This window comes from Narcine bancroftii, chromosome 5 (assembly GCF_036971445.1).
Source record: "Narcine bancroftii isolate sNarBan1 chromosome 5, sNarBan1.hap1, whole genome shotgun sequence".
NCBI lineage: Eukaryota > Metazoa > Chordata > Chondrichthyes > Torpediniformes > Narcinidae > Narcine > Narcine bancroftii.
Genome location: NC_091473.1, coordinates 188,407,251 through 188,423,139, shown reverse-complemented (window position 1 = coordinate 188,423,139; position 15,889 = coordinate 188,407,251). Strand labels below are relative to the sequence as shown.

General features: G+C 43.3%; 1 protein-coding gene and 1 non-coding gene across 2 annotated transcripts; both read right to left on the bottom strand.

Moving 5' to 3' along the window:
• On the bottom strand, positions 1 to 72 carry trnam-cau (transfer RNA methionine (anticodon CAU)). The gene has a single exon. It is a non-coding gene; the product is annotated as a tRNA-Met (tRNA).
• A 4,387-nt stretch (positions 73 to 4,459) lies between these two features.
• On the bottom strand, positions 4,460 to 15,656 carry mrps21 (mitochondrial ribosomal protein S21). The gene is made up of 2 exons (XM_069936392.1): positions 15,541 to 15,656; positions 4,460 to 4,801 (listed from the first exon to the last, which is right to left on the bottom strand). Exons 1-2 carry the CDS (start codon positions 15,621 to 15,623, stop codon positions 4,621 to 4,623), a joined length of 264 nt encoding a protein of 87 aa, XP_069792493.1. The 5' UTR covers positions 15,624 to 15,656; the 3' UTR covers positions 4,460 to 4,620.
• Positions 15,657 to 15,889: the final 233 nt, after the last annotated feature.

Genomic DNA, 15,889 nt, shown 5'->3' with positions numbered 1-15,889 from the left:
TAGCAGAGGATGGTTTCGATCCATCGACCTCTGGGTTATGGGCCCAGCACGCTTCCGCTGCGCCACTCTGCTCACGATAGGTTAGTTCTGGAACACCCTTTATATAGATGTACATACGTCATCATGTCCTGTTGGTGTGTGTTCACTGCCCGCTGCCGATTAGTTTCTTTCACCCGGCAACCGTGTGGGCCGAGAGTTTGTTGAGGGAGATGTCCCCTGCTCTCAGTCCCCTCCCCTCGATCCCCCTCAACTCATTCCCCTCCCCTCAATCCTCCCTCATTCCCCTCTCATCTCAACCCCCTCCCCTCAATCTTCCCTCCCCCTCGTTCTCCTTTCATTCCTCCTCCCATTTCTCCCTCCCCATTCTTCCTTCCCTCATTTCCCCTCCACCTCAACCCCACATTAACCTTTCCCTCATTCCCCTCCCATTCCTACTCCCTCATTTCCCCTGCCCCTCATTCCTCCCACCCCTCATCCCCTCCCTCATTTCCCCTCACCCCTCCCTCATTTGCCCTCCCCTCATTCCTCCTCCCTCAGATCTTGCAGGCATACAACCTGATAAATGGCTACATTCAGATAAAGACCCCACAGGCGTCTCACGTAAATCTACGCTAGTTTAATCCAAAACTTTATTTGGAAGTAATAATTTTACATTTTCACACCGTAAAGTACTCTGAAGGCTAATCTTCAGGCTGAGATGGTGTGGAGTATATTTCTGCCTGTCTCCAATTCTGTTGAAACATGAAGAGGAGGGGGGGAAAAAAAGATTTCCCCAGATACTCCAATTTCCTCACAGAACACTGGTAGGTAAACAAACTCTCACACCCCTGAGTGAAGTTAATTGGAGGAAAATCGAAAGTGTAATTATCAAATGTGAGAGAATAAATTGGGAGAGATGCGATTAATCTGTTGACAACTGGCATGGATCCTGAGAGTCATCATGGACAAAGGAGATGATCGTAGATTTTAGGACCAGGAATGACCTCCCTCCACTACACATCAACAACTCTGAAGTGGAGAGCACCAAGTTCCTTGAAGTTCAATTAACTTGTGATCTATCATTGGAACTTCAACATCTCACTTGTCAGGAAGGCACGACAGCGACTGCACTTCCTAAGACTGAAGCGGGCAAGGCCACCGGCTGTCGTGTCAGCCTTTGACAGTAGCTCTATCAAGAACGTCCTGGCCGGCTGCATCACTGTGCAGGTATGGTTGCTGCAGAGGAATTAATCGGAGGACAATCCTCAGGACCATGAGGATAACTGGGGTCTCGCCGTGATCATTGTCTGAAGAGGGCATGCAAAACCGGTGAGCACCCTTTCCACCCCGCACATGGCATCTTTCAGCTGCTTCTGTCAGGGAAGAGATGCAGGAGGATCAGAGCCAGGCTGAGGAACGGCTTCTTCCCACAGGCAGTGAGAACGTTAAATTACTGAAGGAACTGCTCACACTGACCATCTGAGACCGTCATCTTTACGAAACAATATTTATTTATTTGTACCTGCCCTGCATAGAGTGCCCTTCTGTAATTTTTGGGACAGACACTTTTTTGCTTTATTTGCTCCTGTGCTCATTTTAAATTTGTAATCAAACAATTCATATATATGATTTAAGTGCACATTCTGGATTTTATTCAAGGTTATTTCTATACATTTTGGTTTGACCATGTGGAAATTACAGCACTGTTTAGGGCACCTTAACATTTGGGACATTTTGCTTCACTCAGTTCTGATTAATTGTGTCATTGGTGCAGGTATAAGAGAGTGAGGCTTGTTTCTCAGCTTTTGGTCACCTTTCAAGTCTGCAGTTGCCATTTTTCAACATGGGGTCCAGAGTTGTGCCGTTGAAAGTTGAAGAAGCCATTATTATGAGGCTGATAAACAAGAATAAAACAATAAGAGACATCGCCCAAACCTCAGGATGACCAAAATCAAACATTTGGAATATCATTAAGAAGAAAGAACATACCGGTGAGCTCAGTAATTACAAAGGGACTGGTATTCCAAGATCTCCACTGCTGATGACGCAAGAATCTTCATAACAACGGATGAGAACAGATCAGAAACACTCCTCTGGAGGCAGATGTAGATAAGTTGATGACAGCTGTCCGCAGAATTCAAACCAACATGTATACAAATAACTTGAATAAAACCTGGAATGTGCACTTTAATCACGTGAATTATTTGATTACAAATTTAAAACTGTGGCGTACAGGAAAAACAAAAAGAAAAAAAGTGTCTTTGACTTTGTCCCAATCTGTTTGTGTGTTATGTCTGGTTGTGTGACTGCATGTTTTGCACCGAGGACCGGAGAAGATGTTAAAACATCTGTTGTACTTGTGCAATTGGATGACAATGAACTTGATTCGACTTGGATCCATTGGGTTTTATTGTCCGAAGATAGGGGTGGTGTTGAGGATGAGGAGGGAACAGTCTTAGATTTGTGCATTTTGGTCACAGTTACATAGAACATTGGCGTCACTCGGGGGGTGCGGACCGTACCGCGTGACACTATCAGAGAGGGTGGTACCAAAATGGCTGTCTATAAAATATTTGTGCAGTGTTTCAGCAGAAATTTTTTATAAATATCCTTTTAGTTAGTTATAACAACAAAAACATTTATTGCAAGCCAGCTGACATTTATCAATATACCTACAAAGCTAAAACGCGATGGCAGTTTACTTTTGAACCTTCTAATGCACTCCAGTCAGAGTTTTCATTATTACCCAACTATAATGATGCTTCGAATCACGTGGTTTCGTCTGCACGTGCCACCAGCAAGCGCCGTTGTTTCTGTTGCTGCTCTGTTTTAATTTTGCTAGTTGTTTATCTCACTACTATTACCATTACATTCAGTGACGTACGGGAATTACGATTTACAAGTAACTTTAGGACAAAAAACATTAGTCTGGTATGGGAGGAGGTCCATCGGGTGTCAAATAGGTGACACCAACCATAGTGTCGCCACTGACATAGAATATCACAGCGCAAGCCTTTCAGCTCATGATGTTCTACCAACCCACATAAACCTGCTCTACAACAATCAAACCCTCTACCCTCCACCTGCCTATCCAATAGTCTTATAAATGTCCCTATTGTTCCAGCCTCTGCCACCACCCGACAATGCATTCCAGACACCCACCACTCTCTGTATAAAAACTTACCCCCGACGTCTCCCCTAAACTTTCCTCCCCTTGCCTGAAACAGATGTCCTCTGGTGTTGGCAATTAGGGGACAAAAAGCACTGGCTGTCCACCCTGGCAATGCCCCTCATAATCTTGTCCAGCCCTCATAATCTTGTCCAGCCCTCATAATCTTGTCCAGCCCTCATAATCTTGTCCAGCCCTCATAATCTTGTCCAGCCCTCATAATCTTGTCCAGCCCTCATAATCTTGTCCAGCCCTCATAATCTTGTCCAGCCCTCATAATCTTGTCCAGCCCTCATAATCTTGTCCAGCCCTCATAATCTTGTCCAGCCCTCATAATCTTGTCCAGCCCTCATAATCTTGTCCAGCCCTCATAATCTTGTCCAGCCCTCATAATCTTGTCCAGCCCTCATAATCTTGTCCAGCCCTCATAATCTTGTCCAGCCCTCATAATCTTGTCCAGCCCTCATAATCTTGTCCAGCCCTCATAATCTTGTCCAGCCCTCATTATCTTGTCCAGCCCTCATTATCTTGTCCAGCCCTCATTATCTTGTCCAGCCCTCATTATCTTGTCCACCCCTCATAAAGTCACCTCTCAGTTCAAATCTGATTGCTCAGAATTATCAACCTGGCACTGGGTTCAGATTTAAAAAAACTAAAAGAGGCTCTCACAATATCGTAATATTTTTTGACTGGCAAACGTGTCTCATTAGGCAAGGTTAACAGAACCAGGGACTTTTCTCTTTGGAGCGACAAAGAATGAAAGGCGAGTTAATAGAGGTCTACAAGATTATGAAAGGCATAGATGAGGCGGACAGCCAGCACCTGTTCCTCCCGGGACGAGAGTAGCAAACACCAGAGGACATCTGACAAAGTGAGGGGAGGAAAGTTTAGGGGAGACATCAGGGGTAAATTTTTATACAGAGTTGTGGGTGTCTGGAATGCATTGCTGGGGGGCGGGGGCTGGGGGGGAGCGGTGGAGGCTGATACAATAGGGACTCTTAGACAGGCACATGGATAAAAGAAAATTAGAGGGTTGTGGGCACGAGGAAGGGAAGGTTTAGTTTGTTAAGTCAGTTTTAGCATTGTGGGCCAAAGGGCCTGTACTGTGCTTTAATCTTCTCTGTAAAAGTGCCTCAAGCAACAGCTGAATGACCAGTTAGGAGAAGTTAAAAGAAAACAAGACAAACTATACACAGTAAGATTATAGATGCTGCGTGACCTGCTGAGTTTCTGCAGCAGGCTTGTGTATTGCACTTGACCCTGGCACCTGCAGATTTTCTTGCTAAAGGAAAACACGCTAATTTTGGTTCATTGAGTCCACATCTCTTTATTGAGGTTCAGTCCAAACAAGAGTCCAGCGCTGACCATCGAACGATAGGCACACCGAGCAGTGTCATCAGTTCCTCCGCCACCCCCCACACCCAGGTGCTGCGCCAATGGGGGAGGGGTTGTGCGTGGTGGGCAGCAGGCATCTAGCAGCCCAACCAGGGATCCTGCCGATTCACCCTCATCAGGAAGGCCAGCTTTCGGGCCATCTCCGCGTTGTAGATACGCCGACAGTTCTCATAGTTCTCCCGGATACGTTTGCGGCATGGCTTTTCGTAGTAGCGCCTTCGCTTTGCCTCCTCAATGATCCTGTCCATGGTCAGGATGCTGCGGGAAGGATCACAACACATCAAGGAAATGACAACTGCTCAGACTTACACCCTCTAGTAAGCACTAGGACCCCAACCCATCAAAACGTCCACAAGATTATGCTGGTCCGGAAAATGTCCCATTCCGAAATATTCACTGACTGTTTCTCGCCATGGATGCTACCTTATCCACATCTGAAGTTCTTGTTTTAATTTATTTTTAAAATTTAGACATACAACATGGTAACAGGTTCTTCCGGCCCGCCAACTTGTGCCGCCCAATTACCCTACAACCTTGTTTGTATGTTTTGAAGGGTGGGAGGAAACCCATGCAGACACAGGGAGAACATATAAACTCCTTACAAACAACACTGGATTCTGACACGGGATCACTGGTGGCAATAATAGAGTTGCACTAATTGTCACAATTGTCCTGCCATATCTATTCTACTGGTTTCATCCTCCGAAATTTCCAACAGATTAATCAAGCATAATTTTCCTTTCATTCTGCTCAATCCTATTATTCTTTTCAAGGCATTCTATTATTGACAGTAAAACCTCTGACATCCGGCAGCACCTCTGGGGAGTGGTAGATGCCAGATAAGTGTATTTTCCGGTTGCTTGAGACTCACTCTTTCAATGCCTAACTCACGTACCTGCATTAAGAATAAACAGTTTAGAAATTCATTGAGTGACAAATTAAAATGTACTTTGAAATAAATACAGAATCAGTGAAAGAAAAATTTATACTATGGGATGCAATGAAAGCGTTCATCAGAGGGCAGATAATAAGTTATGTAACTAAGATGAAGAAGGACTACAATCGGGAAATAGAACAGCTGGAAAGGGAAATAGCAAGTACAGAAAAAGAATTAGCAACAAGGGAAAATACAACAAAAAGAAGAGAATTGGCGGACAAAAAAATAAAATATGAAACACTACAAACGTATAAGGTGGAGAAGAACATAATGAAGACAAAACAGAAGTATTATGAACTAGGAGAAAAAACGCACAAAATACTACCTTGGCAGCTTAAGAGAGAACAAACTAAAAGAACAGTATTGGCATCAAGAGAAAAGGACAAACAAATTACATATAACCCAATGGAGATCATTGAAAACTTCAAGGAATTCTACGAGCAATTAGATCAAACTGAGAACGAAGGGCAAGAAGACAAAATAGATGAGTTTCTAGCTAAAATTGAACTACCGAAATTGCAAGAAGAGGAGCAAATCAAATTAATAAAATCATTTTAAATAGAGGAAATACACGATATATTAAAAAAACTACCGAACAATAAAACACAAGAGGACAGACTCCCAATAGAATTCTATAAAACATTTAAAGACTTATTAATTCCTCCTCTCCTGGAAGTAATGAACCAGATTGAAGAAACACAAAACATGCCAGATTCATGCAAAACAGCAATAATTACAGTAATACCAAAGATGGGGAAAGATCCACTAGCACCAGCGTCATATAGACCAATATCTCTACTCAATACAGATTATAAGATAATAACTAAACTATTAGCAAACAGATTGGCCGACTGTGTACCAAAAATAGTAAAACTAGATCAAAATGGATTTATTAAGAAAAGACGAACAACGGACAATATCTGTAAGTTCATTAACTTAATCCATGCAGGACAAGGAAACAAGACGCCAACATTTTGCCTTAGACACAGAGAAAGCCTTTGACAACGTAGAATGGAATTATTTATTCAAAGAACTACAGAGGTTCAACCTACCAGAGAAATATATTAATTGGATTAAAGCATTATATAAGGGACCATTGGTGAAGGTGACAGTAAATGGATATATATCAAACCAATTTAAATTAAGCAGGTCAACTAGGCAGGGATGTCCACTATCTCTCTCACTGTTCGCATTAGCTATAGAACCATTGGCAGAACTGATAAGAACAGAAAATAAGAGGGATAAAAATAAAAGAGGAGGAATATAAAATCAGTCTATTTGCAGATGATGTCATAGTATACTTAACAGAACCAGAAATACCAATAAAAGAATTACATAAGAAATTGAAGGAATATGGAGAAGTATCGGGGTACAAGATCAACGCAAATAAAAGTGAAGCAATGCCAATGAATAATGTGGATTTCACAAAGTTTAAGAAAGAATCAGCATTTGGATGGCAAACACAAGCAATCCGATACCTAGGTATACAAATAAATAAAAACCTCGGCCATCTATATAAACTAAATTACCATCCATTAATGAAAAAATTACAAGATGACTTAGAGCATTGGAAAGACTTACTACTAACACTGATAGGTAGGATAAACTGTATTAAAATGAACATTTTCCCAAGGATACAATACCTATTTCAGTCATTACCAATACACCTAACAGAGAAATTCTTCAAGGAGTTAAAGAAAATAATAAGGAAATTCTTATGGAAAGGGGGAAAACCGAGGATAGCACTAGATAAATTAACAGAATGGTACAAACAAGGAGGCTTACAACTACCAAACTTTAAGAATTATTATAGAGCCACACAATTAAGATACCTATCAGATTTTTATCAAACAAGGGAAAAACCAGATTGGATCAGATTAAAACTAGATAAAATAGGGGAGAAGATACCTGAACATATACTATATAAATGGGATGAAAAATTGGTGCAACGTAGGAATTCACCGGTATTGCATCATCTGCTCAACATTTGGAAGAAGATTCATGTAGAAAGGAATAAAATAAATTACCAACTACACCATGATAATCAAAAAATTTGTAACAAATATGTACATCAAACTGCAAGAAAAGGAGAACGAGGAAACAAATGGTAAACCTAAACAAAAATGGGAACAAGATCTAAACATAAAGATAAAGAATGAAACATGGGAAAAGCTATGCTCCAGAACTATGAGAAATACAATAAACACGAGGTTACGCATGATACAATATAACTGGATACACAGGCTATACATCACACCTCAAAAGTTAAATAAATGGGACCCAACAGTATCAGACAGATGTTTTCACTGTAAAAAGGAAACGGGAACAACAATTCATGCAATTTGGACATGTGAGAAAGTGGAAAAATTTTGGGAAGATCTAAACCAGATATTAAATAAAATCACAAAAAAGCAATATACCAAAAAACCCAGAGATCTTCCTCCTAAGTAATATAAGAAACAAAGAATTTGGACTTGATTTGGATGGTGCACAAAAAAGATTTGTTAAGATAGCTCTAGCAGTAGCAAAAAAATGTATTATGTCAACCTGGAAATTGGAAGATAATTTGAGAATACAACAATGGTATGTAGAAATGAATAAATGTATTCCATTAGAAAAATTAACATATAATTTAAGAAATAATATTGAAATATTTGAACAAATATGGGATCCATACATGAAACACAATAGAGAAAACCTACCGGGGACATCTACCACCTAAATTAACGAAAGGAGAAGGAAATGAAAAGAATTGACTCAGTGGATTTTCTTGTTTATTTTTATTGAATGACAACATTGTTTGACTGGTTTAATGTGTCTTAGAAGGAGCTAAAGAAAATAATAAGGAAATTCTTATGGAAAGGGGGGAAACTGAGGATAGCGCTAGATAAATTAATAGAATGGTACAAACAAGGGGGCTTACAGTTACCAACCTTTAAGAATTATTTTAGAGCAGCAGAATTAAGGTACCTATCAGATTTTTATCAAACAAGGGAAAAACCAGATTGGACCAGATTAGAGCTAGATAAAATAGGGGAGAAGGTACCTGAACATATACTATATAAGTGGGATGAAAAGCTGGTGCAACATGGGAATTCACGAGTACTGCACCATCTGCTCAACATTTGGAAGAAGATTCACATAGAAAGGAAAAAAAACAAATTATCAACTACCAAAATGAATATTGACGCAAAATCAACTAATCCCTTTCACAATGGATAACCTTCTCTTTCGAGAATGGGAGAGAAAAGGGATCAAAAGAATAGAAAATTGTTTTTCGGGAAATAAATTATTATCTTTTGAACAAATGAAGTGCAAATATGGTATAACACATGGTACAATGTTTGCATACCACCAACTGAAAACCTACTTGAAGGACAAATTGGCAAGCAGTCTGAGGTTACCAGAAGGAAGCAATTTTGAATATGTGATTACAGACGCAATGATAATTAAAAGATTTATAAGAAACATGTACATCAAACTGCAAGAGAAAGAGAACGAGGAAACAAGCTGTAAACCCAAACAAAAATGGGAACAAGATCTAACATAAAGATAAAGAATGAAACATGGGAAAAGCTATGCTCTGGAACTATGAACACGAGGTTACACATGATACAATATAATTGGTTACACCACATCCCAAAAGTTAAATAAATGGGACCCAACAGTATCAGATAGATGCTTTCGCTGTAAGGAGGAAACAGGAACAACAGTACTTGCAATTTGGGCATGTGAGAAAGTGGAAAAGTTTTGGGAAGATCTAAATCAGGCATTAAATAAAATCACAAAAAGCAACATACCAAAAAATCCAGAGATCTTTCTTCTAAGTAATATAAGAAGTAAAGAACTTGGACTCGATTTGGATGGAGCACAAAAAAGATTTATTATGATAGCCTTAGCTGTAGCAAAAAAATGTATGACGTCAACCTGGAAATTAGAAGATAGCCTGAGAATACAGCAATGGTACACAAAAATGAATAATTGTATTCCATTGGAAAAAAATTAACATATAATTTAAGAAATAACATCACAGTATTTGAACAAATTTGGGAACCGTACATGGAACACAACAGAGAAGTCCTACCACAGACCTCCACCACCTAAAATGACAGAAGGAGAAGAAGACAAAATGAACTGACCAGTATGTAAAAGTAGATGACACAATTTTCTTGATTATTTTCATTATGTGATGTCATTGTTTAATGGGTTTAATGTATCGTATATGTTGAACGTTGAGTGGGTGGGGAGGGGGGGTGAAGGAGGGAGGGAAGGAAAAGGGGAGAAAATGACACTGTGTATATTCAAGAGGGAAATGTTTGTGTGTATTTTGGTCAGTGTGGTTCATAGTGTAAAAAACTTAAAAAAATTAAAGAAAAAAAATTATTATTTACATGGCTTATTTATTAGCTACCTGTATATGCACAGTTGTGTACTTGATGAAGGTAGAGCTAATACCTCACAGTGCCAAAGATCAGAGTTCAATCTTGATCTCCATTGCTGCCTATGTAGAGTTTGCATGCTCTCCCTGTGACTCTATGGGTTTCCTCTGGGAGCACTGACTTCGTCAGACATTCCAAAGTCGTGTGGGTTGGTGACTAGCTGCTGTGCATAGGTGAATGGCAGAATCTGAGGAGAGTTAATGGGCATGTGGGAAGAATAAAAATAAATGGGATTAAAGTTAAAAAAAAACAGTTTAAAAGACAAAAATACCATCGCATGAATATATAAACCTTAAAGTTACTTTATTTTCAGTCACATTCTTTGAAAACATTTAATCGTCGCTGCATCTGCAGGTTCCTCCCCCTCTTTGGAGCCGCCCAAAAGACAAACAATAACATTTCAGATCATTTACCGCCCCTCCTTCCCCAGGTTTACAGATAAAGCCTCTGACTGGGGTAGAGATAAGCAGACCCTTTAAGAAGCACCCCAACGGTGAGTGGCATCTTCCTGGGCGACACCACTGCTATTTCACTCAACTTTATTCAAACTGCTGCTACGAGCAAAGCTGTCCGCTGGCTGAATATTTGCTCCAATCTTCACCAAAGGTTTATGTGTTATTTCAGAGAACATCTACAAATTTTATACTTCGTATTTCTTACCTATTATTTTATTATTTATTTTAATTTTTAAAATGTATTTTCCTCAATTTAGTTGCTGGTTGCTTGAATTCCGGATACTAGGGGTTTAAATGTACATCATTAAAGAGAGAGGATTCTTGGATGGAGGAATGGGGGTTGAAGAAAAGAGAAGGAATGGTTTCTGGTGGTGGACAGGAAAATGGAGGGGAAGAGAGGGGCCTGAGTGAAAAGAGGAAATTGTTTCCCAGGGAAAGAAGCAGTTGGGTGTCCAAGGGAGAGAAAGAAAGAGGCAGAATGGGGGAGGGTGAACAGCACCCGGGGATAAAAGTGGGACCTGGAGAGAAGGAATACAGAGAGGACATTGATCCACGGAATGGAATGGACCTCTCAAACACCACTCCTGTGGTCAGGAGTGCACTACTGCTATAACACTGAACCACATTCACTGCCCACAACCCTTGCCCTACGACTGAGTCAGACACCAAAGGTTTACCTTCTGGGCCTTGTGGCCCTGACTCAGCCAATGCTGTAGCCCACCACCATCAGTTCAGAAAGTGAGTGTCTGAATTCACAGCCCAAAGAGGGAGTAGGCCAGCAGCTCCTCGGTTGATGATCATGCTCTTTCTTCCGCCCCCCCCCCCCCAACCCCCACTCTGCCAGAAGGTCACAGAGTCGAATCTCAGAACATAATTCCAGGCAGTCACCAATTCTGAAAGAGAAAATCGTGGAAGTCTGCAGACGCTGTGGTGATAGTTAACACACATTAAATGATGGAGGAATTCAGCTGGTCTCAGTGTCCATAGTAAGTCATGATAGTGTTTTGGGCCTGGGCCCTTCTTCAAGGAACAAGAAAAGAACAGGAATGCTCAGAATAAAGACAGGGCTGACTGGGGGAGGAGCCCACGGAATGGAGTGGACCTCTCAAACACCGGAGCAAACTTTTAAGGTGTTAAAAGTAAAACATGAAAATCTGTAAATACTGTGGTTGCTGTAAAAACACAATGCTGGAGAGACTCAGCAGGGTATCTTACCTTGATGAAGGGCTCAAGCCAGAAAGATCAGTTATGTATCTTTACCTTTGATATTTAAAGGACATTGACCTGCTGAGGTGTTAATTGGATATGATAAGGGAAGAGGTGAGAATTGATTTTGTCTGTGTGAAAGGAGACAGGAAAAAGGGAGAGAAAGAGAGCTGGAGGAAAGGTGACAGGGGAAGAAGGGGAGGGGGTGGGGTTTAATGAAAGCTAGAGAAGTCAATGTTAATGCAATCCGGTTGGTGTGTACCCAGACAGAATATGAGGTGTTATTTCCTCCAATTTGCAGGTGGTCTCAGTCTGGCAGTGTACGAGAACATGGACAGACATGTCAGTAAGGAAATGGGAAGGGGAATTGAAATGGTGGCCATTGGGAATCCACACTATTGCGATGGACAGAGCAGAGGTGCTCGACGCAGCGATCTCCCAGTCTGTGCTCAGCAACACCGATGTAGAGGAGACCACAAGGCGAGCTCCAGATGCAGTAGATGACCCCTGCAGGTTCACAAGTGAAATGTCACTTCATTTAGAAGGATTGTTTGGGGCCCTGAATGGTGCCGAGGGAGGTGGTGTGGACACTTGTGGAGCATCTCCTACAGTCGCAGGGGTAGGTACCAAGGGGATGATTGGTGGGGAGGGAGGAGTGGACGGAGGGAGCAGTCTGCAGATGGCGGAGCGGGGAATATGTGACTCATGGTGGAATCACGTAGTAGGTGGCGGAAAATGGTTGAGGATATGTTGGGTGAGGAGACTGGTGGGGTGATAGGCGAGGACAAGGGAAATCCTGTCCTTGTTGCACGTGGGAGCCAGGGCAGATGTGCGGGTGATGGAGGATGAGGGCCAAGTTGATGGTGATAAGAGGGAAAAAGCCACGTTGTTTGAAGGAGGAGGACATTGCTGATGATTTGCATGGAAGTCCCCGTCCTGGGACCAAGTGGGACAGAGGGGCACGAAGGAGGAGTGTCTCAGCACCCTGCTCTGATGTTTCGATACTGTCGTCTCAGAAGAATGTAAAAGATCCTATAGCATACCTGTGAATGGAAGCTCTTCCCAGAAATGTTTATTCTGCAACCTCAACTAAAAATGGGACATAAGGGCTCATTGACCATCAATCTTGGCAGGTGACTACAAAGCTCCTACCAGACCATCTCAGGAGATTTGCTGCACACTACAGCACACACAGAGATACCACGCATTGTGGCCTCTCAGGACAGAAGATGAACACAAGTACTTTTTGGAAAACTTCCTCACTGACTCCCATCATTCCTCGGGTAACAACAGGTATAAAGGCATTAAGTGCCGGGAACACTTGGATGTGTACTTGAGCCCTTAAAGGAATAAGCAAAAAAGACACAAGAAATCTCAGAATAAAGAGTGCTGGCTAGGGGAGGAGCTCAGACCAACAAAAGGTGTTAATTGAGAATGGGAGAGGGGAGAATTGATTTTGTCTTTGAGGAAGGAGACAGAGAGAAAAGGAAGAGAGAGCAAATTGGGGGAAGGCGATGGGAAGAAGTGGGGGGAGGAGGGGGTTTAATGAAGCCAGAGAAGTTGATGTCAATGCTATCTGGTTGGAGGGTGCCCAGATGGAGAATGAGGGGTTGTTCCTCCAATTTGCCAGTGGTCTCAGTCTATGGTGCATAAGATGGACAGACATGTCAGTAAGGGAGTGAGGCAGGAAATTGAAATGGGTAGCCACTGGGAGATCCATGCTATTGTGGCAGACAGAGCCGAGGTGCTCAACAAAGCACAGTTGACGCAGCGGTTAGCGCAACGCCTTTACAGCGCCAGCAATTGGGACCTGGGGTTTGAATCCAGCACTGTCTGTTGAGAGTTTGTACGTTCTCCCCATGTTTGTTTGGGCTTTCCTCGGGGGTCCCGGTGTCCTCCCATCGTTCAAAACGAACCAGGGGTGTAGGTTAACTTGGGCGGCACAGACTCATAAGCCAAAATGGCCTGTTACCATGCTATATGTATGTATGTCTAAGCTATCTCCCAGTCTCTCGAGGAGACAAGTTCGGTGGGGCATGAGCGAGTGGAAGCAATGGGGCCTGCTAGGGACAGTCTTATTTATTGGATCTAAAATAAGAGATTGAAGCAGGAATTACAGGGTCCTGATGAGGGTTCCAATTCCAAGCATTGACCATTCTTTTCCAATGTTACTCAACCCACTGTTCCTCTAGCAGATGATGTTTTGCTTCAGGTGGCAGCGTCTGCATTCTCCTGTGTACCTACCTCTAGAACAGGGGTGTCAAACTCAAATTCACGGAGGGCCAAAATTAAAAACTTGGACTAAGTCGAGGGCCGAACTAAATATTTATTGAAAATTTTCAACAACATCATATGTTTTCTCTTCTTTCAACATATGTAATGTTAAACTTTAGGATATAACTTTAGGAGGATAATGTTACAGGTCAGGAGTAGGTAGCTCAAGTTCACCCTTTGCTTGACCTAAGGGAAACATATTTGGTCCCTGTGGAGATGTAGTCAGCATTCACAGGCTGTGTCCATTTTGGCCTGCATCAGGACTCAGCATTTCCTGCTCACTCCTCAGGCTCTAGGCCTCTATTCACCCTCAACCCACCATCCCTCTACCTGACCAGTCCTTTACCCAACCTCTACTCACCCCTCACTCCACTCGCTCTGCCTCTACCCACCTCATCCTATACACGCCCCTCTACTGCCTCTCCCCTCAACCTGTTCCTCCCTCTACCTGTCTCTCACCCTCTAATCACCCCTCCCCTACTCGCCCTGCCCCTCCCCTTTTACCTCTTCCCTATCCACCCCTCCTTCTACTCATCTCTCCCTCTAACTGCCCCTCACACCACCATAACTTCCCCTGCCCATTACTCCTCATCTACACCCTCTGCCCACCCCTGCTTACCCACCCACTCAGGCCCAGCGCGCTGCCGATCAGCCTTTGCGGACAGCCACCATCTCTCTCTTCACGTGCAGGGCTGAACCAGCCGTCCCTGGGGTCCGCGCAGGTGCAAGCACTGAAGGCCGTGGCGACCGGGAGAAGTGCGCTCGCGCTGTGGAAGGACCGTCCAGTGCTAGTCGCGCGGGGCTCGCGCTGCCCAGGGGCCGTGCGCAGCCTGCCATGCCCGTCACGCCGACAGGAAATCACAGGTGCTCGCCAATCCGCCGCACCGCTCGACAGGTGAGCGAAGTGACTGGTAGTGCGGGGAGCCTTCCAACTGGCTTGCCAGCTGATGACATCGACAGACTTCTCGTGTTACAATTTCTCATGTTACAATGGGGAAGGATGTGCAATGAAGGGGGAGGATGGTGGGGGTGACATTACCAAAAAACAGCATCGGCTCTCGCTGCAGGGCGGGCCACCTCTAATACATGTGTGCTCTAGAATGTTTAATCCAAATAAGTGTGAGGTGATGCATTTTGGAAGGTCAATGGCAGAGAACGTGGCTAATGGTCAGATACTTAAGAATGCCGCACGGGTTGATAGAATCATGAAGAAGTCCTATCGCATGCTGGGCTTCAATAGTTGTGGGTGCCTGGAATGCATTGCCAAGGGTGGTGGAAGAGGCTGAAAATATAGGAGCATTTAAGAGATTCTTAGACAGGCGCACGGATGAAAGTGGGTTTTGTGGTAGGAAGGGATTTGTATTTTTTTTGGTTAGCATACGGAATATAGGTCAGCACAACATCGTGGGCTGAAGGGCCTGTACTGCACTGTAATGGCCTATGTGGCTAGTACTTGACTACCTAGTTATCTGCTTCCTAACCCGAGCAATGACCACCCCCTTTCACTATGGGGGAAATCATTCCTTTCTTCCCTCTCCTCCTGCTCATCCCCCTCTCCTCCCTTCTCCCCCTCCCTCCTTCCCTCTTCTCCCCCTGCCCCGCCTTCCTCTTCCTCTTCCTCCCCCTCCCTCTAACCGCCCTCCTCCTTCTTCCCCTTACCCCAACCCCCTCCCTCCATCCCCTCACCGGGTCAGGGTCCGGTAAGCCGTTTCCACGTCGCCTCCTCGAACCATCACCGTCCGAGACACAAACCGGGCGTGAGCCGCCATCTTGGCGGAAAATAAAGAGCGACGCACGGTCTCCGTCGCTCCGTCCGGCTGCACAACCTGTCCCTCCAACCGAGGTTCCGGCCCCACCTCGAGGACCCAACCTGGTCCCAGTAAAAGACTTTCTCAAGGGATTCAGTTACGGCAACTCCTTGATGCCCATTTGATGATTTATATCACATTTTATATTTTTCGTCTAATATTTTGACTAATTAATTCATAAGGAATTGAATAATAATTACATTTTATATAATTGCCACGATAATTAT

Bases quoted from the DNA above. Each gene is read 5' to 3' on its own strand.
- mrps21 (XM_069936392.1), bottom strand. From the start codon at position 15,623: ATGGCGGCTCACGCCCGGTTTGTGTCTCGGACGGTGATGGTTCGAGGA. The intron at 4,802-15,540 runs GTGAGGGGATGG...TCCTTCCCGCAG, and splicing joins GCTTACCGGACCCTGACCCG to CATCCTGACCATGGACAGGA.